Source organism: Rhipicephalus sanguineus, chromosome 6, assembly GCF_013339695.2.
Source record: "Rhipicephalus sanguineus isolate Rsan-2018 chromosome 6, BIME_Rsan_1.4, whole genome shotgun sequence".
In the NCBI taxonomy this organism is placed as follows: Eukaryota; Metazoa; Arthropoda; class Arachnida; order Ixodida; family Ixodidae; genus Rhipicephalus; species Rhipicephalus sanguineus.
Genome location: NC_051181.1, coordinates 133,826,112 through 133,849,485, shown reverse-complemented (window position 1 = coordinate 133,849,485; position 23,374 = coordinate 133,826,112). Strand labels below are relative to the sequence as shown.

Genomic DNA, 23,374 nt, shown 5'->3' with positions numbered 1-23,374 from the left:
TGTTAGCGTGCGTCGGCTCATCGGAGTAGTGCAGCTTCCACATGCACCAACGCACCAACGGGATTTCTCCGCCGCCGACTGCTTCGATTGCGAGAGCACCAACTAACAAAACAGCTGCGATAAGCGTTGCAGAAAGGATGCGATTTCGACGGGCGAATGTCGTGCCTCGGTGACAGAGCACAGCGGGACGCACGCGTTTGCGGCTCAGGCTACGAACCTCTACCTCCCGTGTTGCTGAAGCGTAGTGCGTGGTAGTGTATGCATGAGCGCAGGGGTCGGTCACCCATTGCTAGAAAGCGCGCACCGTGCCGTTTCTCGATCCTTAATTGACGACGCTTTGAAGAAGTGCATACCGGGTAGAAATGTTGATTATGAGCTTGTTGATATCATCCTTACGCGGGATTCACGATTTTCTGTGTCCAATTATATGTTCACAACGTCAGCTACCACAACGGTTTAATCATGATCATGGGCGTTAGTCGTCGCGATAGAGACATGCCGTCAACATGGGTGCATCCACGTCAAAACGGAGCTGTAGCTGCCAAACACGAATAGACATTGTACAAGCTCTCATATATCACTGCACAATAAGCACTACTTCTGCGAAGACACGTTTCACTTTCGTGTTATACCGATTCCTATGACGGAGGGATCAATCATGTTTTTTCGCGTAAGACTCCATTTTCTTTAACGCAACTGTGGCGATTCCCTTCCTCCTCTTCCAGATCCCTCCTTTCGTCCCTTTCTTGTTTCTTTCCTTTCTCTTTGCGCACAAGTTTACCCTTCTCCTCCTCTCCCGTTTGTGGTTGGGAAACGGTGAGCAAGACGTACACGAAAAAGCTGCTTAGGAAAGCAGTTGCTGCTCTGGCGAAGACAAGTCCGCTTGTCTAAACGTTGACTCCAGCGACATTGCCTATTCAATTATTTCTTGTCACATCAATACTGCTTGAAGCATTGTAAGCTGTCGGCATTAATGAACTTCGCTCGTTCACTCTTATGCGAAGTTATTTTAGTAATAATAATGATGGTAAGGAATTGCTTTGAAGCGACCGGCTGCTTCATCCTTGGCGCAGGTTACTTACCGTTACTTTCCGCCCCTTCAGCGCTGACAGGTTGCAGCAGAACCTGTAACACTTCAGGTGCGCGTTGCAGGAGTGAAAGGAGGACGTTACAGAAAGAGCGCTTATTTATTTATTTTTTTACATCGTAAGCTCTCATCGGCACCAGTCCACATGAAAGTACAATGTTTTAGTATCCCTGAAAGACGTGAACTGCACAAAAACTGTAAAAGCTAATGTGATGTACCCTAGTAGAGACACAGACAGCCGCACTACGAGAGAAGTCATCACAGTGAGCTTCGAAAAGTAAAACGTTGAGCGGCAGTGAATTTAGGGAAGCCTCATGTAAGTGCTTCAACGTTACCCTTAAGTTATACAACTTGCGAGCAGTCGAGACATTTTGCTGCGATGAGTTACCTTGCTACGAGCCGTTATCTTTCTGGAACCTTCACACTGTCGAGGCTTTAAGAAACGCAGACGCTACAGCTAGGCCTGACGTTCATGGCGTTATCACTCAGAAACGCGAACAAGACGAAGAGCTGGGCGAAGCGTGACATTGCGCGAGCTCGCAGCTTGTTAACCAGTCAGCGCGTGTTGTCGCACCGGCCACACCATCATCTCGCACAATATACAGAAACAAGTCTGCTAAATCTTAACGAACATCGCTTAACAACTCCAGTAACTTCTTAGATGCCTCCCTCGTAAATATTCCGTATCCTCACGGGAACCGTACGCGACGTTATTCAACCACCTGCTGCTTAGGCGCGCCTATAATTTTTGTATCCTAAATGATAATCAAGCAGAACATGCGCAGCAGACCGGATTTACGTTCCAAGACATTCACACGTGCATTGTTTAGAGTTCATCGCTTCGCTTTTTTGTGACTGAGGTATAGGTGGCAAGTAGGTTCTGGCGCACGTCCGTTCTTGGACCACACACTCGAGAAAAGAACTTCGGCGGCACTGCTTCGCGTGTGCGCTGCGCAGCTACAATGCATAGTCGTTGTGTCAGGTATGTACCTCGATCATCACGAGCTTTCTCAAGATGGAGTCGCTGTGCACCTCAGCGGGTAGTCTTCTTCTTCCTTCTGGTCGCATTCCACAAGCTGTGGAGACAATCCCGCTCGGATTCGCTGGAAGAAAAGACACAGTAATGAATTATCAGTCGGTGCTACTCTATTCCGTCGGAATAGAGAAGGACCACGCGAGATCACTGACAGACAGCTTGCTCGCATTTGCACGCAGACATATATGAAAATTGAACGATCTGAAGCAAAACTATAACAATTCAAGAAAACGTCATACACACGTATGATATGCTATAGCTACATGTCCATTTGAAAGGGATCCTTGCCAAGCACTAATACGCCCAGCATGTTCTCTTTAATTTGACTTCATTGTACATTTGAAATATCAAAGCGTTTTTCGTCTTGCGTGTCAATTTTCATTATTGTACATGTGTCTGTGTGTGAGAGAAGAGGGGTGTGCTGCAGCAGTGACTCCTCTAGTGAGGCAGTGATGCCTGCGACGTGTGCCGAAAGGCTGGTTTCCAGCCCTCTCCTGTCTCCTCCTCGGTGCCAGAAAAAGAGTGTCGGCTGCGATCGCTCGTTGCGATGGCCGCTCCAAACCTTTATGCCTCCGACATCAAAGTACTGTCTATTGCAGTCCCGGAGGCAGCGCCCACCGTAGACACTGCGCTAACGGTTTTTGATGACGTCACCTCCGGCACTACCGGAATGCGCGTCGGCTGCGAGCGCTCCTTGCGGAGACTGCACTAAACTACGAGAGACCTCCCGTCTTAACGGAAAGTGAGCGACGCCGCAGGCATATAGTAAAGGAGGTTTTGGCTGCAGGCATCTATCTAAAGCTTTACACGAAGCCTGAAACTATATTTCAGGCCTGATAGGGAACTGTGCACATGATAGATGACAGTTCTGCCTCACCTGTCGAAAGGAGCCAGGCGTGGTGATTAGGAAGTAGACCACGTATGCAGGAATCGCGACCATGGAAGAGAGCGCCATGAACCAGCCCAGCATCTCTCCCCACCACGGGTACGTGTACGTCTTGGCGTAGACTAGTGGTTGGTACTTGATCACAGTGAACATAAATATAGCCTGAAAGAATGCACAGATACCTCGCTGGGTAACAGGTGTTTGGAAAGCCCGTTTTTATGCGTGACTACATACCTAAGGACAGTCTTGGCCACGCGCTAAGCACAGTTACCACATTGTTCGCACAGCCAACCAGTGCCATAAAGTAAGAAGTAATGCCTTTTCACACTCTTGGTGTCCATAACACGCGCTTGCATCTTTTACTCGACCCTTGAACTGTGGTTAAACAGCTGCTTATTTCTCGTTCGCTCGAGCATAGAGGAGACCGGGACCACGAGGGCTCGATTACAATTTCTAAATGTCACGAGCAAATGAAAAAAAAAAAAGAAACGAAGGCGACAAAAGTATTTACGAATAAAGCGGGCTATTTTGCTGTGAGGAGCTAACGTGAGATATGTCATCATAGCCATAATAAAGCGAAAATTGATTCTATTCGCTGTGAAACCTTCACCATAAAACGTTCAGAAAGAGAAAACACTTCATGTCATGTATGCGCAGTCCTGGAGAGGCAGCCCGAAACGCACGTGCTACGTTACTAAAACTACTCCCCGCAAGATAGAATAACTTCGCGGTCACGTACCACGCACATGAACGGTGTGAATACCGTCCAGCCCAGTCGAAGCAGGAAGTTTGGTCGTCGGCCGATCATTTCCTTGATGTTATCGGATATGTTCATCGTTCCTGCGTGAAAGTACAGTGCTTTGTTATGCACTTACCCGCTGTTTACACTATCTGTTCAACAAAGAAAAAGTTTTTGTAGCATTAGCTATACTGGCCGAGCCGGAGCGGTTTCGCGTGCATGTACAAGAGCCGTGCTGCGCATGCGCGAGGAGCAGTGACGTCATACGGCGCACAGCTGGCGCACCGGAGCCGCCGCCGCCGCGAGCGCACCTCGCTGGTCTGCGCCATAGAGTTTCCTATTCGCAACCTTCACGTACCGTGGCGCCGCCGAGCGGTGGCCGTCGGAAGCGCTGTTGAGATTATTGAAATGTTGGACCCGCTGGAGTCAGCGAATGTTGCCACTTGTTTTGTCTCGTTTGGGGTCGTTTTGCGACGGTGTGCACGGTCTGGATATTGGCTTGACACTTTCGGTTCTTCAATGTGAACGGAAAATAAAAAGAAAAAGGAAAATGATTTTACTGCGGGCCCCGATGCTCACAGTGTACAGCGGGTGGCAAAGCAAAAGCCTCCCGCTGGACTAGCGCCCATCCTGTCTACGTGTTCCTTTCTCTTGTGTTCGTTCCACTGCGCTGCTAAGTTCTCCCCTTCAGATTAGCGCCTCGAAAAGCCGTGAGGGGTTAAGCGGGTTGAACTTCGCAAACAAATAACCAAGGCCCATGAATGTATGCAGAATTCAATTTTGTGTCTGAGCATATACCTACTACCTCATATCACCTTTCTCGCGCTTCGTTCCTCCGCTCGACACTGTCGCTGTGCAGACAGTACCAAAATTGATTAGGAATGCGTTCCGCCTCTAGAATATAATGAAAAGTCCGGTTTCAAAGTGCCCATCGCACTATTACACGTCTGAAGTGGCTGTGATGTGCCTCCGTGACCTTCATATCTTCAGCACTTTTTGTTCGATATTACTTGCTGATGGTGTTTTTTTGTCCCTGTCCCGTGCGATGTTACTTATTGCACTTCTCATAAACACCAAAAGCGTAGGATGATAACAGAAACGTCACATCTTAAACGTGAAAATTGCGTGTTGCCGTTGGTTTCATTCGCTGCTTGTCGACCTATTGTGGCATTGCGCTGTTTTTTTTTTCTTTTTACCGATAAAGCGCAATAAAATCGTATTACCGATAATCGCGCATGCCTCAAATCGTTCTTGTGCTTCGGTCTCGAAGGGCAACACATTTTTTTTTTCATTTACTTACATTACTTCGTGCTTTGAAGTGAGCTGAGCAAGCTACGCGGCAGAATGCAATGCAAGCAAAAATGAGATAAAGCACGTCTCCGAGAATGTCTCTGATATTACTGAGAGATCTTTACTGAGACTCCTACTATCATATTCTGCTAACAACACAGCGGGGGTTGCAACGCGCGATTAAGCGCCCCAAGCAACGCGACGAGTGTGTTTGCTTTATTCACAATTGTGTGCATATTTATCTTCATATTGAGGTTCCAATAACGTACCCGACATTCCTCTACTTATTATAATATGTCATCGCAATCCTGCTTTCACAAAAACATAAATCGGAGTGCAACCGAAGCGCAAAGAACAGAACTCTTCGCCGAACGCGTACGTTCCTAAACCGTCAGCAGCGGGCCGATAATCTCAACGACGGCCATGTTGGATGTACAGTCGCGCCACCTATAGGCCGTGAAAGTTGCGAATAAATACACAAGAGGGAACTCTGGCGCTAGTGTCTATGGGAGCTGCAACGCATGGCGCTTCAGCCAGCATGGGAATGATGGGTAGTACACGGATTTGTCTAAACTTCGTTCTTTCGGCTGCGTTTGGCTCCGCGTCGCCTGCATCCGCTTTGTCGCAAAACAAAGTTCAGCAAAAGTCAGCAGTTCCACTTCACTACTTTAACCCTTTTAGGCTCACCAATTCAAATCTGCTCACGAAGTTCACAACGATCCATTCTTTTATCTGAAAGAAAACCAAAACACAACAATAAACAAAGCCACAAGTGCGTTCGAAGCCTGCAAGCACGATGACTAGGCAAATCCGTGTACTACCCATCATTCCCATGGTGGCTGAACGATCGCAGCGCCAGAGTCCTCTCTAGTTAATTTTAGGAAACTCTATGGCCTGCGCACCAAGGAGGTTTAAAAAAAATTCCTTGCTGCGCACTCGGCGTCCCTTTTTCACGAAGAGACGCAGTGCAGTCTGGGTAACGTCGCCGGCGCGGAATGCAGCATCTCGCATCTCGCGCCGGCTGCAGCCGGGGCGCGCTGACGGACGCCGGACGCGTCGGTCGTCGCTGTGCCGAGCGTGCGCGCGCATCGACGTTACGCTGGAGTATATCAGCCCCTTAATTTTGCGAGCATACGCACACGTATCAGTGGGGGTATACATATAGCGGGGAGGAGGAGGAGGAAAAGAAAAAAAACATGATTGATCCCTCCGTCATAGGAATCGGTATAACACGAAAGTGAAACGTGTCTTCGCAGAAGTAGTGCTTATTGTGTAGCGATATATGAGAGCTTGTACAATGTCTATTCGTGTTTGGCAGCTACAGCTCCGTTTTGACGTGGATGCACCCATGTTGACGGCATGTCTCTATCGCGACGACTAACGCCCATGATCATGATTAAACCGTTGTGGTAGCTGATGTTGTGAACATATATTTGGACACAGCAGATCGTGAATCCCGCGTAAGGATGATATCAACAAGCTCATAATCAACATTGGTACCCGGTATGCACTTCTTCAAAGCGTCGTCAATTAAGGAGAGAAACGGCACGGTGCGCGCTTTCTAGCAATGGGTGACCGACGCCTGCGCTCATGCATACACTACCACACACTACGCGTCAGCAACACGGGAGGTAGATGTTCGTAGCCTGAGCCGCAAACGCGTGCGTCCCGCTGTGCTCTGTCACCGAGGCACGACATTCGCCCGTCGAAATCGCATCCTTTCTGCAACGCGTATTGCAGCTGTTTTGTTAGTTGGTGCTCTCGTAATCGAAGCCGTCGGCGGCGGAGAAATCCCGTTGGTGCATGTAGAAGCTGCACCACTCCGATGAGCCGACGCACGCTAACACGAAATGAAAGGCAAAGAAAGAACGTAACCAACGTAACTGCGTCAAGGGTGCCTCGACGACGCCAGCGCGGCCAGTGTACCTCGCTGGTATCGAGACGCTGTAACCATGACCTCCGATATCGCACGCAATCTCGAAGGAAGCGCTAGTAAGTGTCGATCGTGAAGCATTACTTCTTCTCACCTCTCACAGACGGCGGCACCGCCCCGCCCCGCCCCGTCCCGCTCCGCACCGCTTACCTACACCGCCAACAGAGAGCACCATGCGAAAGAGAATGTGTGAAAGATATAAAGCGCGTTCGCGCCGTGTCCAGCTACTGTCGAGTTAGCTTAGTCGGTAGGGCGTCGGGCGCTTGCCGTCGCGGCCGCAAGATTGTGGGTTCGATTCCCAGCGGGGGATCTTTTCCTTGGTTTTTTTCTTTCTCGCCCGTTGGTGTCCATTTTATCGACGTCATATCCGTGACGGATGTACTTGGTGGACCCCGGCATAAAACACTTTCGTGTTAAAAAAAAATAAGGACAGGGAGGTTAGCCATTTGTCATGTATAGTCAGTATAGTCATGGAGAAGGAGAGCGCAAATGCTACTAAGCGGCGTAGAAAAGCGGAGAAGCTTGACATCCAAGAAAGCTAAGAATAATCAGCTGAACCGTATATCCTGGCATAGCCGAGTTAAGCCACTGCAAATTTTTTTCAATAAAGCTAAGAGTGAGCTTTGTCGTTTCAAATATCCTAGATATAGAACGGCTGATTACGTCATTTCCACCGATCATTTCAAAAGCACTCTTTCTCGTAGACAGACCAGCAGTACCAATAAAATAGGCCAGCAGGGGTTTATTTATGAAGTAGCGATGATAACTTTTCTCCAGAAAACGACTGTTCTCTCTTTCTTTTTGCTTATTGGATAATTTGGGCTCTCAGGTCTTTATGATTCGTTTTGTTTTCTTCCTGCGTGTTTTTTAGGGTAATCACAGACGAAAGGCTAAATGCTGAACACAGCAATTAATTGTGGCTCACCGTACACCCAGGAAAGAGCAGTTGCCTGAGAGAACACTATGAACAGTAGCGTGATGCCGCTGACGGCGTAGTTGTCCATCAGTTGAAACAAATACATTCCGCCCTGTAATAAGAAATTAAGATCAACATGTACTTAAGATGCACGCGCACGCTAAATTTATTCTTAGGTAAGATGTCGTTTCGTGTATAGTAGAAACCTATCGGTTACATTTCAGGATTTCTCCTTTTCTTTCTTTTTTTTTCTAATAAGACGCCAAAGAAAAAGTGCATGTGGAAGATGACTCAGTTTTGACATTTCGGCTGAGTTACATATAGGCAGCCATTTCTTACAAGACTTAAGACAGAGCGCATTTAACACACTAATTAAACATTTAATTGTTTCTTTTGAGTCACGTGTCGCAGATTCTGAGCTGACAGCTTCCTTATCAGCATACTGAAAATTTTCGACAATAAAAGAAGAATATGGCGACAAAAGCTACTTGCCTGAGTGGTCATCGGGAGTCCTAACAGAAACTGGGTCACGACCAAACAGAGAGTAACAAGCTTGCGCCGGTTGACCATTGACGGCCATTGGTCGATTACGCCGGCGACAATCGCTTCGGATGTGCAGAACTGCAAAATCATAAAAAAAAGAAAGAACGAATGCAAATGTTTAGACCCCGCTTTTTTAGCGATGCCTTACTCTCTGTTCTACGCCACTCTTAGCATCCGCTGTTGACGGTCGGCTGATCACATTGATAAGGCGGGCAAAGCGTCGCTTTCGCCAGCAATTTTTATTTATTCATCCATATTGTTAGCTTACATATTTATCCATATTGTTAACGTACATGCCAAAATAGGAGCTGCTCGATGAAGGAATAGCGAATCGGAATAGCATAAAAAATGATACGGATACTAAAGCGACGCGATTAGTAATTAATGTATAGGTAGAACGTGTTTTGAACACTCTTTTCTTTCGTGAACACCGTCGCCGCAGTGAATGAGCGAGTGAGCACGTTGGTAGAGGTGCGTTTTCTGCATGTGCTTACCGCACAAACAAACACTTTCAATGATGGTTGCAACACCTTTCACGTGACTGAAAATTGTCTTAGAATGTAATAAGAAACGATGTAGCATGAGAGGTTTATAAATGAACGGGGAAGCTATTCAAAATCGTAAGTTTCCAAGCGCACATAGGACAAGGACGACAGAACAATGAGACGCACACGGTGCTTTGTTCTGTGTGCCTCTCCTCCTCATCTTCCGCCTCTCCATCTTTCTTTCACATTTTCCTTCCCCAGAGAAGGGTAGCCAGTCGAGTTCAGACTGGTTAACTTCATTATCTTTCTGTTATGACTTTCACCCTCTCTTACTCTCTTTTATTCTATGCGCTAAGGGACGTCGATTACATAGCAACAAAAAGCCCAAAGTTGAACCTTGGTTAGGCTATACAGGGCGCGGGAATCACCCGCTTCTATTACCTTATATGACGGAGAGATATGAGTGCTACGTTATTTCACATACAACACGCAATACATCTGACGAAGCTGTTGAAGAAAAAGCCGCGGAATCGTGCGTGTCTTAATTACTCTACCTGACTGTTTATTCCGAGGATGAGCAGCATGACGAAGAAGAGTATGGACCAAACCATCGAAGCCGGCATTCGAGTGACGACCTCGGGGTACACGAGAAAAGCCAGGCCTGGTCCTGTAGGAAGGTCGCGATGGCATGAACTTTGGCACGTTTGATCCATACGTTTGACCGAGTAAACTTCCTTTCTTTATGCAAAGGAATTTTTTTTTCAGTTTTATTACTTGGTATACGTCACATGTTCCTGTCACATCAATAAGGTTGTCAAGAACTATTTGTTGGGCAAGTTCGCCTTGCATAACTGGTAGAGATATATTAGCGCAAAGAATGAACCGACAAGCAACAGAAAAGCGCGCTTGTCTTCGTTTCTTTTCTTGTGTTTCTTGTCGTCTCATACCTCGAGCTAATTTTATGTAAGCCGGGTAATCCGGTTTTAGGTACTCTACGTTCTTATACAATTCAGTGACAAACAACAGTGTTTACGCACCGTGAAAAAAGCACTGATTATAACGTATGCCATAGAGTTGTTTGCGTGAAACTCGTCACGAAGGGTAGATGTCAGAGTTTCGCGGGGTCCCCATATTTTTCGCAGCTCAAACTATGGTAATTGCATATCGATAGCAACGCTCGAGTTCGCAATGGTTAAATTACTGTGTTGTTTTCATACATTTTTTCTTTCGATGTAAGATATAACACTGGCACCTCAGGAATTGCAAGAATGCTAAAGACGCTTTTTGTGCTTTTGACGCTGTCGTGCAGACCCAGCTACGATGGCCCGTGTGGCTGTAGCACTCCAGCTTATGAAGTTTGCTTCAAAAATCACTAAAGTATAACTATGGCGCTATAGCGTCAGTGGAAGTGCAAGCGTGGTGGTTCACGCAGCATGAAATTGACGATTTACGCAATAATTTTTCATGACTAAAACACATTTTTTAATTGCCAGTGTTTTGTAGAGTGTATACGCGTTCCTCAATATACATACATATTACACAGCAGCCTTATAGCACGGTTAGAAACCAATGTAAGCCACTTACCTGATTTCACGACGTCGCCTACCGATTTTCCAGCTGCAGAAGCCATGTGACCAAGCACCGAGAATATAACAGTGCCCGACAGAAGGCTCGTCATAGGGTTGACAACACATACTATCATCGAATCTCTGTGAACAGATTAGAACAAGAAGCGGTCGATAGCAATATTACGACACCACACGTACCTTTGTGTGTGAACTCAGCGACTAAAATTATGATTAATCGGAATTCGCTGTCCTTTGAAGCTCTTTCATTCACTTATGCGGTGCCATATTTATAGGCTATTGATTGAATTCATAAGGGAAAGCCAATACTCGATATCAACATGTTGCGGCAGCTATGTCTCACATGTAAACGCGACGACACCTTCTCGTCGAACCCATGTCATTCAAAACCGTTTAGAGCAGCGAGTTGCGCACACTGCTAACTTGTGTTCTAAAACGAAAGCAAGCAAAATGCTTATGCGGACTCTGACCTTATGAAATTCTGGTGGAATTCATTGTAGCTACCGAGTGTCACGAGCGAACCGAAGCCGACTCCGTAGCTGTAGAACACCTGAGTTCCGGCAGCAATCCACACCTGAAAAAAAAATAATATCGTGATCATTGCCAGACAGGTGCGCAACTGATACCGGTAGCGATTTCCCCTTTGGTAATTTAAAGAAAAACATATTCTGGCTGAGGCGTACATTCCCTCCGCCTCACCCAAAATTAAGCAATAAACAGACTTTCGAATGGCGGCAGTCACAAACCCGATCCCACCCGAGTCCAGCTCTCATGCACCTAATACACACAGATTTGTATACGACAGACAAGTGCAGGCATTGCGACTCTGTAGCCAGCCAGACTACCTGGACATTCATACGCGAATGTCCAGGTATAAAAATTGGTCGCGTATCTGCGTACTCCGCTGTAAATGCTCTCTAAAGACGATAGAGGAGGCGCTGCGTGAGATATGGACGCCATCTGGCAATACGTCGGGAAACATGAGCTTGTGCAGAGGGTTTCCTTCCTCCGTGGCAGAGGGCGTTCGTCGGCGCGCATAGCCTGGCATTTTCAGCGCAGGCGCATTTTCAACGCAGCTTAAGAAACTAGGGTCTTTAGAATTACGTATCTATGTATTTTCTATTAAAGGAACACACCACCTAATACTTACCTAGTGATGTTGCGCCTCAGATATGCGTAATATTTTCTTTTTGATCGAAAACGTTCACAAGTATGAACAGCCGTACCAGTTCAAAATGGGTGGGCGGTAAGCAAGTGGTTCAACTTTGGCCGGGTGGCTTAATCGGATGACAGACAGACAAACAGAAAGACAGGCAGACCAAAATTTCTGCGTTTAAGCAGTTTAAGTTCCCCAAGAACGACTATCGTCTTTAATACAAAATAAGAGTGACGCAGCCTCAAACAGCGACAGCCTCCGTGTGCGCTGGGAGTCTCCGTTGCTTAGCTCGGACCTGGAGCACCACAGCGCAATGTTTACCAGTCAATGCCTGCAAAGCCTGCGTACAGTTACTCACCTTGGGTTTTAGTAGTTGACTCCAGTCGGGCGTAATGTAGTATAACAGACCGTCGGATGACCCACTGAGCGTGACGCCCCTCACGAGAAGAATGATGAGGCACACGTATGGGAACCCCGCCAACACCCAAACAATCTGGAAGGTATATGAATAATATTACGGGCGGGCTAAGGAACAAAAAGGTCACCATTGACTAGAGTGTTTGGTGATGTCACGGTGAAAGATAGCGATAGATCAAAAGAGGTTGGCCTTTCAGAACTGTCTTCAAGTTTTCAGTTGACTGATTCATCCATTGCTTTCTTTTTATCACTGCTGACTACGCTTAGTCGTTAACTTTAACGAAGGATTCACGTTTTCAAATTGCTGAAGCCGGCCTATATGTTCACTACACCTAACGTCATAATACTGCCCCGCGCTACCTACTTTATAAACTGTATGGGTCCTTAATGTCGCGCTGTTGATGAAAGATGTCGAAAAGACAACTCGATCATCGCAGATCGGAACTCACCGCATGTGTTCCCCAGAACGTCTGCGCTATGCTTTACATATTATGGTACCGCGGTGGTCATTTTTCAGTAGTTTCTTGAGTATGCTTGTATATGTATTACATCTAAGCTGTGGGAGCATTAGCCTGAGTTACTCATGGTCATGATGGCGGATGACATCCTTTTAGCTACAGGCGTAACGCATTTTATGAGCTTAAGAGAACTCAACTGCCCAGTAAACCTTCTTCATCTAAGCAGTCGTGCTTGTTAGTCGAGTACGTTGTCTATGCATGGCAACATTCTTCGGTAAGTCTATGCATATTAAGTCGAGCAAATTACATAATGCCATAAACTAGCACTTTCAAGCAAAGCTTGTTATGAGTTGCAGATTTCGGTGGCGGCGGCGGCGTTGTACGCAAGAAACCCGGTGCCGGCGAGCGTACAGAAATGCGGGCCTCGAAGGTGCGCTGGCCACATGCATCCACATGCGTATTTGTACGCACCGCTTTCCAATAAATGATGCCCTCTCAATCGTGGGCTTGCCGGCGATCAGCCATTTTTGGCATGGCAATCTGATCTTTTATCGAGAACGCTTGTCATTTCACGTTGTTACATTTCATTGTTGCCTGCACATGAACGCGTGACCGTCGTTGTTGCCTGCAGCAACTGAAGTGTTGCTCTGCTAAGCGCGTGGATGAAGGTCCAGTTAACAACATGAAGGAAGAAAAAAAGTTAGGAGGGAGCATTGCGCGATGCGATGGAAAGAAGAAGAAAGTAGTATATAGGTCAGGCACGCACACGCCAAGTTTGGCTTGCCCCTATTTTCCCAATAGGGAAAGGGCTCCTTAATGTTTTTTTTCTAAAGTATCAGGCAGAGTGTCTTAAGGGACAATGACTCAACGGAATAATGGTGCATGCCGCGACTCTAGGTGCAACATGATACCTCCCCTGCTACTACCCGTTTGCTTTTGACAACTGGAGAACAGAATGTTCTACCTTGCCGCTCTGATGAAGACCTTTCCAGATGACGAAGTACACTGCGATCCAAGCGATCATTAAGTAGAGGGCCAGCTCCATACGCATGGTCCCGATATCGTGCAGTCCGGACGTGATGCCGAGCACGTGGTTCCTGCGAGCGCCAAGAACTGTGTCAGTAACAGCGACACTATGACAGATCTCGCACCATTTTCTAGTCCTAAACACGAGGCACTTACCGATACAGCTTGATTTTATCTACATTGCCATCTATTACTGCCTGCCAGACGGTATGCGCGACACGTGAAGCAACATACAGGTGAAATTTTCATGGACCTTGGAGACATCGTAACACCTGAACTCAGTGGCGTCTCAGGGGAAGAAAGCGTACACTAAAGTATCTGCGCCACCATGCGTCATTCTGTATATCAGCCACTGACCTATACATAACATAGTGAGTGTCTACGGTTAATTAAGATCAGTATACTGATCCATCGTGACCTAAATTGGGTCTGTGAGTGGGCGCCGAGAGCGTTACCTCAAATCTAATATAGACTATAATCTATATTAGATTTTAGGCAACGCACTCGGCGCCCACTCACAGACCCAATTTAGGTCACGATGGAGAAGTGCGATTTTATTTCTCTTATGATTTCAGATGATATTTTTATGCGTGTACTGTATCACAGTTAGCACAACTGTTATTGATCACTATTAATTATCACTGAAAAAAAAGGAACGTCTTTCCGGCTGTCGGGCACCTTTAGACACACTGTGGCGCTGTATACGTTTCCAGACCTACATTTGCTACTACTTGAAAAAGTACTTGATATGAAGGCCTGTGAGCGAACTAGCGGTAGATTACAGTGTTGATGTATGTACAAAAATATCCCTCAACACGGGTCACTGGTGCATTGCCAAGGCGTTATAAGTTCTCCACATCACTGAAAAACTGCGTACCGCACAAAGTGGTGCGGATTGTTTCGTGGGTACATGATATGAACGTCTGTACTCACTCCCAGAACTCTACGATGGGCGTGACAGATCTGTTGTGTGGCGGTATTGGGTGCGTTTCGTTGTGCTCCCAGCACCTCTCGGTGTTCCAATGGTTGTCGCAGTGCTTCCAGGGAAGCACCATGGCAAAAGATGAGAGCAGGTAGAAGATGATCCATGCCACGATCACCATGTAGTAGACGTTGGACAGCGCAACAATCACGAATGACGCGATACCTATGCCTGCACAGAATACGAAGCGGCTCGTTAAAGACAGATCACGAATGCACTCACGAAGGCCATCAACGATACAGAACAGAGAACATGTGTCAGCATCAAGCAAGAACTACAATGAATGCTTTTCACATACATACATACATACATACATACATACATACATACATACATACATACATACACACACACACACACACACACACACACACACACACACACACACACACACACACACACACACACACACACACACACACACACACACACACACACACACACACACACACACACACACACACACACACACACACACACACGCTTCAATTAGATCTGATTTCCTCCAGCAATCAACGCACTCTCCAAACTCAGTTCAGTGACAGTCACCAGCTTATTCAAACGCCATAATTGACACGGACTGCCAGTAGTTTAGACAAAAGTCACTTTATGCATTTCGTGAATCGCTGTTTAGCTAGTGTCTGCGAATAAAAAGCCGTAAGGGCTCTCGCAGTGCCTCCTTCTGCGAAACATAATTGTTCTTGTTTCAATGATAATATTTCTTAGGAAGTAATACAGTTCAATTCCCATTTTACCAAGTGCATGTCACTCAGCATTTCATAAAATGGGCAATTTTGGAAAATCGTCAAAATACAAAAAAAAAGTGCGAAGCTTGCACTAAGCCGCGCAAGGCTTGAAACAGCGAAACTGGATGATTCTGAAGACTAATCTGGTTGCTTCTAGGTTGTTTCTATGCCTTATAGCTAGGTGATGCAGGTTCTAGCTTGCTTTCTAGGTTGCTGCTACGCTTTAGCTAGGTGATGCTAGGTTGTTTCTGCGTTGACTCTCAGCGCAGAGAGGTTCGAGTTAAATCACAGACAGTCACAGACACGACATGGTTGTCTAAACACCAGAGACAGAAACTCGTGCTGAAACCAAGCGTTCGCACCTCTCATAGATCTACGGGCACCTCGTCGTTGGCGAAAGCCTTCCATCGTTTCGGGGTCTTCAGCTCACCGCCGTCGCTTCGCAGCCATTTATTGGGCTAACTGTTGCCTTCTTCATGTTTGTTGGACCGGTGGTGAGTAGTGGGATTTACCCAATTTCTGCGGCACATACCCGTTTATGATGATGATAGTTTTCTCGATCGACTCGCAAGGAACGGTTTGCTAAACCGCTTCGCTGTTAAAAAAAAAGGTCGAGGTTAACTACCAGTCTATTTCTAGGGAGAAGGTCGTTTGTATTGGCTTGAAACCGCGGTTTTCCATTAAGGGCGTCAAGCCGCTTTGGTAGCTCGCGAGGGCTACGATAGCCTGTTCTCTTCCCTCTGGGGAACCAGCGAATCGTCTGGGAAGGTCGACAGCGTTCTTGACCTCGCTAGCTGCCGGCGCACTGTCTGCGATTGCGTTCGTGTCGTTGTTATCTTCCGGCACTTGTTCCGCGTCATCAGCGAGCACACAAGGTCCTCGTCATGGAAATTTCCTGTTGCGTCCGTGTGCATCGGCGCTTACGTAGTCGTCGAAATTCACTCCCGACGGGTTAACGTGAGACCGGCTGAGCTGTTCCCAGGAACTGGAAGCCGACACACGGAGCCTTTGCTCGAGATTGGCATCGTCGTGGTGCCTATAGCTTCGTCGTGAGCCATTCCGAACATAGGCGTGCGCACAGAAGAGTGGGGGTGGGGAGGAGGAGGGAGGTGCGCTCCCCCGCACCCCCTCCCCCATCTAATAATCAAAGGGGGAATCAAGAGTTTGATAAACTAACCCTTTTTTAGCACCCGGAACTTTCTATAAAAAATTTCTCCCGCGTTGTTATCACAGACTAATTTTACACAATTTCCTGCCAAAAAAAAAGCTGAAAGAAAGAAAAGAAGTGTGAGCAGCATATTGCGAGTCTATCAAGGGCAACAGCGCAGGAATTGCAGAATTCCCGTATGCTTAAGTCTCAGAAAGTATGCATGTTGAAACTTTTACAAGAGGACTATATGACGCCCACGGAAAGCGTAGGTTACGCAGCAACGCGACGTGGATGCTGCTTACCTCTGAACATAGGTGCTACGGCCCAGATTCCTATGCCACCCTTGCTCAGGTACTGTCCCATGGCCACTTCCAAGTAGAACATAGGAACCGCCGTAGTGAGAAGGCAGATGAAGTATGGGACAAGAAATGCACCTGTGTCAAAACAGACATTAGCCGTATGATTTTCACCGTTTGTGCTTTTATAAGGCGCCGATTTGTTGTTGAAGTGAAGCAAGCTTTTAAAGGCGAAAACGGCCCATCGGTCGGAACACAGCAGCTGATGAAGCAGCACGACAAGCACATCACAAGTATGATTTGATTTTTATTATGCCAATATCAAAAGATCTTTCGATATGTGTAGACATATGTGGCTTGACCAAAATTCTAAAAGCTCTCATTAATATCGTATAGATTAACTCATTGAATTTGAAGTTCCCTTATCTTTAGACAGAAGTGTGGAAACCCTTATTCACCGATTAAGGCTAGATACTGCATACACCAATCATTTTTTACGCAGAATTGGCCATGCTGAAACTCCTTAATGTGATTGTGGATATGTGGATGAAGACATGTGCCACCTCCTTCTAGAATGCCGACACCACGACACACCAAGACGACGACTTAAATCAGCGTTAATGACATCAGACCACAGACCACTAAGTTTAAGGAAACTTTTGGGTCCGTGGTCATGTTGTTTTGACTGTTGTGCTATGTCTTGACTGTTACTAAGTTGTATATTGCATGTGCTGCGGATTTGTTATGACTGGAAATTTTGGACACTATATGCTCATGTCCGACACCTCTAAGAGCTAAGGAGTAGTCGGCGCTTTATGTGTGCCGACATCTCCTTACGTCGTGTCAATGAAAAAAAAAAAAGTGTGGATTAAGAGTGAATCAACGTACATTGAAATGAATCAAGTTAATCAAGAGTGCATCATGTGAGCTAAGCGTGAATCAATAATGAAGCACGTGACAAGTGTAAATCAACAAGACAAGTTTGATATGAAGAGCCAGCTCGCTATATTATCACCCTAGCTGAGCTATAAGGAGTAAAACTGCCTGTTTAGCGCGTAGGGAGGAGAGAGAGAAAAGAAAGCGTCTCTTCTGGTAGAAACACGTATTCAATAAGGCAAGGACACTAACCTCCTCCATTCTCATAGCAGAGGTATGGGAATCGCCAGACGTTGCCCAAGCCGACGGCGTAGCTGATGCAGCTGAAAACGAAGTCCGCCTTGCCGGCCCACTTTCCCCGCTTCGGTGCGGCGGCTGAGTCCACCTGACTGCACAACCTGCTATTAGCGGACGAAGAGTCCTCCTTTTCTTCAGCCTGAAGGTGCGCAGATGTAATGGTAGACATTCAGTACGCACGTCCTCTTGTCCTTCGCCACGCAAAAACACTTCTCCACTCATGCGCGCAAATCTGCCCAAGACGCATACCTAATCGAAAGGATCATATCGCGTATTTTCTCTAGGAATCCGGATATATTGTCTGTGTCGTTGTTTAGCTTCCTGAAGTGTTCATTGTTGCCGGGTTATCGCTTTTATCGAGTCGAGGCGAGAAGCGTCCGTAGCGTCCCAAATTTCCTGAACGTCGTTGCCAGTAATATAGAAAGGATGCTCGCTGGCTGACAAGATTGTGGGTGCATCACGAATAGTGTTGTATGTACATTCTCTCGAACGTAGGCGCGAGCAGCTGCGATTACTTCTAGAGTGTACAGCGAGACGTGTACAAACAGCGAACGCCCTTCAGCCCGTGTAAGATTAGATTCGACGAGCAGACGACCGCACTCGCCGTTATCTTTATGATTTGAGTGCTGCTGGATTTTTTTTTTTTCTGGACACAAGTTTGCCCGTATAATGAATTATACGGCTTACGTATATGGGTGGTTGTTTGGAAAGAGCCTTGGCAGCACTGCTAAGGTCGTGGAATCGGGTTATCAGCTGTATTGCGAGAATAACCTGAAATGTAAGTCATAATCTCGCTTAATAGTCAACAGTGAAGCCGTTTTGTGCAAGCCGAAACGCTTAATTGCCCTGTTGTACATTCCATTTCTAACGCTGCCAGAGGGGTTTCCGTGGAACACGTGCATATGCCATTAGTTTGTTGACCCAGACTTCTGGTACGGTTTGACTTTTTGCGGTCGCTACGACATGACATGAGCTTCCACTAAACGTATCGCCATTTCCGGTTACCGCAAAGACTTACGGCAGTAGCAGTAAAATGTGACGGAAAATGTAAAAAGAAAGATCACACAAAGCTAAAACTATATGACCTGCCATATTCTACTTGAGACTTCGTGTGAATCGTTGGTATAGCGACATGATTGGTAGCCTTTAGTGCTTTTATCAATTTTATGATAAACACTCTGACCAAGACAACGTCAGAGTGTTTTGAACGCACTGTAGTTGAAAAAATCGTCGCAAGTTATCACTGCGAGCTTAGCTACTAACGTCTATGGCTACAGTAACCTGGTAAACTGCAAACGCTAAAATATTTCATACTTAGGACTGTGGAGCGCTCACAAAAAGAAAAAAAAAGACGAAGGACTAAAGAAGTGTACACGACATGCGCCGGTGTGTGCACTTCTTTCGTCCTTCGATTAAAGACTGATCTAAAGCTTTCTAAGTCTTGGGCAATTAGCATTGCCGCACTGTGCGGAAGAAATGCTTCCTTGATGAATTTACGGCCCCCCAAGCAACTAGGGATGTAACTTCGCAGATTAACGCACAAGACGTGGCAAATATAGTATTCAATACGTGAATGTTAGACAGACAGATAAATAACTTTATTGACGTGCGTGTTAGAGTTCCACCTTTTTCTTAAAGGGGCCCTGCAACCCTTTTCCAAGTAACCATCGAATGGCTTTACCAAAGGAGTTTATTTCATCAAGAATTGACCTCCGCAAAAATTTTTAGAATCCATCAAGTACGACCGGAGTTACAGAGATTTGTCGCACGCTATAATTGTTTTCTCTCCTCTCTCGTCCCGACGAACGCGCTGGAAGCTAAGAAGGGAATAATGGCACGAAGGATATAAGTTACGTCACGTGCACGTCGTGACCTTGAGCACTTTTTTTCCTTCTTTTCTTCGAACGCGCGACCTACTTTTCGTGTGATCGCGAGCACACGAGCGGGCACATGGCGGTCTCCCGCGGCGGCCGCAGTAACCATGCAGCACACGATGCTCAAATCAGCCAATGGCCGTGAATCTGGGTATATGGCGCGGTCATTTGGGTATATGGCATAACTGGTAGAAAGAAGAGCTAACGATTTCTAGCTGACCTTGAGAATTAATAGTAAAGTCCAGGCCATGAAACAAGGTGCTGCGCGAAGTAAACACGGACAAGGAAGTGAACGAAGACGGGCGCAGACTCGCGACTGAATTTTATTGAACAACGAAACGCACATTTATACGACACAAACCGCAAAATCATCTATGCGCATGCGAGGAACCTGCTTTCATTATCGTACAATGTTATCGAGGTATCACTGACGCAAATGTCTCTTTTTTTCTTGATGAAGAAAGCCTCGGCAAGCTCACGTGCCAACTGGTTCTGACTACGCTTCAAAATTTTTGTTATTGCCAGCAAAGGCTGGCACGGTTTGCCACAGGCAGCCGACGGGCATGCGCTGCAGTGAATAGGCAAATTAGAACCTTGTCCGTTCTTTATCGAAAGCTGGTGTTCCCTTAGTCGTTCATTTATACACCGGCCCGTTTGGCCGATGTATACTTTCCCGCACGTCAGAGGGATTTCATATACCACCCCCGTCGAGCACTCGACGAACTGAGTGGCGTGGCTTTTAGTGCAAGCTTGCACGCTCCTATTTCCAGCGGCGATGCGGGGGCATAGTGACGCCAGTTTGCATGGGGCAGAAAACACCACCGGCACACCATAACGATTGGCAACATTCTTCAGGTTATGCGACACCCTATGGATATAGGGGACAACTGCCGGTCGCATTTTTTCACGACTTGTCCCCTATATCCATAGGGTGTCGCATAACCTGAAGAATGTTGCCAATCGTTATGGTGTGCCGGTGGTGTTTTCTGCCCCATGCAAACTGGCGTCACTATGCCCCCGCATCGCCTCTGGAAATAGGAGCGTGCAAGCTTGCACTAAAAGCCACGCCACTCAGTTCGTCGAGTGCTCGACGGGGGTGGTATATGAAATCCCTCTGACGTGCGGGAAAGTATACATCGGCCAAACGGGCCGGTGTATAAATGAACGACTAAGGGAACACCAGCTTTCGATAAAGAACGGACAAGGTTCTAATTTGCCTATTCACTGCAGCGCATGCCCGTCGGCTGCCTGTGGCAAACCGTGCCAGCCTTTGCTGGCAATAACAAAAATTTTGAAGCGTAGTCAGAACCAGTTGGCACGTGAGCTTGCCGAGGCTTTCTTCATCAAGAAAAAAAGAGACATTTGCGTCAGTGATACCTCGATAACATTGTACGATAATGAAAGCAGGTTCCTCGCATGCGCATAGATGATTTTGCGGTTTGTGTCGTATAAATGTGCGTTTCGTTGTTCAATAAAATTCAGTCGCGAGTCTGCGCCCGTCTTCGTTCACTTCCTTGTCCGTGTTTACTTCGCGCAGCACCTTGTTTCATGATGTACGACCGACTCGCCCAGCAACATGCATTATTGAAAGTCCAGGCCGCCTGCTGCGCTATAATGTTTGGCTCGCGTGTTCTCAGGAGCCTCGACTACTGACTGGCAGCGTTTTCTGACCATGCTGATCGAAAAAGTGCTGCAGGGCCCCGTTAAATCATAAATGTATCATGCTTTACGAAATACCGCGAATATATATGGTTCGTAAAGGTAACACGTGTTAGGGAGGGGTTTACAAATGTATATTGACGTTTGTAGCGCTGGTATAGCATATGAAGGCTTTCACCTCTCCTCGGCAGATGGGCGACAACTGCTGGGGTACCAAGGGCGAGTTACCGTCCCTGCAAGAATTTCGGCGCAGGGGCGTCATCGCGAGCACGTCAGGTAGCGATCCCCTCTTGAAAACCATATTGTGTCGTTAGCTTGTCTGCGCTTTGGCTTTCTGCAAAACAAAAGTAATATAAAATAATTATCAAGAATAAGAAGTTGAAGCCAATGCTGGTGTGGCGCTCCTGTGTGCATTCTGTGGAGGCACTACGAGACGAGCGATCTGTCTTGCTCTTTTATTTTTCGCGGATTTTTTTTTTTCACATCTTTTTTTTTCAGAAGTGTCATTTCGAATACTTGGAATACACATTTCCACTCCAGACATTCTTGCTTTCTTGGGAACCGTCGCGAGGATGCTTGCTCAGCGCTGGACGACCTTTTAAGCGTTAAACGCCAACAACTTGCTCGGAATTTCTTATTCGTAACGCTTCAGTGTGTTATGCCACCTGTCACCAATTCACGTTGTTTTCATAAGAACTAAACGACAACATGTTAAATAGACGTCACCCGACTAATCACGAAGAAAGTATCATTTGGGACGATCAGTACGTATCCTTGAGGGCATGCCGGGAGAAAAACAAACAAAACACACACAATACTTACCTTTGTGAAAGGACTTCCACTTCACGGATCGAGTAGCGAACTTGCTTCAGCACTGGCAATCACGGCACTGGTCTTGCTTTAGCTGAGATAATTTATTATTGTTATTATTTTTTCCGACATGGTTCAGTGAAAGTTTCTAATGAGTATCGTGAAATATCGTGCAGTCAGGCTTTCCTGTAACTAGAGAGGTGGCACCCGAAACTGCCGCTGAGCTGAGGCATATTTTGAGCGTACTTAAAATTGTGGAGTGAACTTCACCTATGAAGCCCCAAAATCAGGTTTAACAGTAAAATTAAGCAGAGACAGCATTTCTGTAACGTGTGCCTCAGCGTTAGGTATCGTACTTTCTGACCCGTAAAAGAAGGCAACATTTCTCTTTCCTTTCAATCAGTACGAATAAAATATTGTTTTACCTGCAGCCGCCTCGGTTGATTCACGGATTTTTTTTTTTCCGGTGAAGGTGCGTGGACTGATGAAAATAAATCCAGTTGAAACGGTGGAGGGCGAACAAATTCCTCGGAAAACCGAGTCAAGCTTCGACAGCTGAGGAGAAACAACGGAATGCAGGAGGGACTCTTGTGAAATTCGCCGAGGGGGGCAGACACTGTCGCGTTGAGAAACCGGACGGCAGGACGTCTTCTCGTGCTCGTTTCGAGAAAGGACAGCGAATTCGCATTTCTAGACTCAGCGCCGGTATTGTGTCTTTTATCTTTTCGTTCAGTAGCAGTGCGCCTCTTACGTCACGGCGTTGTGCTACTCGTACTCAACGTGATGGATCTGTCATGGCACCGCCTCGTGTTTGAACCTAGACCTCCCGACAGGTGTCTCGACAGCTCGGCTGGAGATCGAGGTTTACTGTGAATTCCAATGTCTAAGCGCGTCCGGACATGATATCAAGTTGAAACGACTAAAACATTTGAAACTTGGAAGCAATACGAAGAGAACATACTTTTGTTTACAAAACAATCTATTTGGAAGCGTCTTCCTGCACGAAAAAAAAAACTCAAAGTGTCACGGAAGGTCGCTTTAGGAAAGGCAATACGGCTGGTCCTTGTTTTCTCTGTGTGTGTGTGTTTTTTGTTGGACCTCCTCTTTAGCTTTTTTTTTGTTAGGC

The 23,374-nt window shown here is 46.5% G+C and overlaps 1 protein-coding gene across 1 annotated transcript; it reads right to left on the bottom strand.

Annotated features, from left to right (window-relative positions):
- Positions 1-1,168: 1,168 nt before the first annotated feature.
- LOC119396468 (sodium- and chloride-dependent GABA transporter 1-like) lies at positions 1,169-21,769 on the bottom strand. Its single transcript, XM_037663684.2, has 14 exons — positions 21,617-21,769; positions 17,861-18,044; positions 16,739-16,870; positions 14,492-14,711; positions 13,497-13,629; positions 12,016-12,150; positions 10,972-11,075; positions 10,500-10,624; positions 9,470-9,582; positions 8,380-8,508; positions 7,897-7,999; positions 3,749-3,849; positions 3,001-3,171; positions 1,169-2,190 (listed from the first exon to the last, which is right to left on the bottom strand). The coding sequence occupies exons 1-14, from the start codon at positions 21,737-21,739 to the stop codon at positions 2,098-2,100; spliced, it is 1,866 nt and encodes a 621-aa protein (XP_037519612.1). The 5' UTR covers positions 21,740-21,769; the 3' UTR covers positions 1,169-2,097.
- Positions 21,770-23,374: the final 1,605 nt, after the last annotated feature.

Excerpts from the sequence above, each read along its gene's own strand:
- LOC119396468 (XM_037663684.2), bottom strand. The coding sequence starts at position 21,739 with ATGGTTTTCAAGAGGGGATCGCTACCTGACGTGCTCGCGATGACGCCC. Across the intron at positions 10,625-10,971 it reads TTCCACCAGAATTTCATAAG|AGATTCGATGATAGTATGTG; the intron begins GTCAGAGTCCGC and ends ATCTGTTCACAG. Across the intron at positions 8,000-8,379 it reads GACTCCCGATGACCACTCAG|GGCGGAATGTATTTGTTTCA; the intron begins GCAAGTAGCTTT and ends TTCTTATTACAG.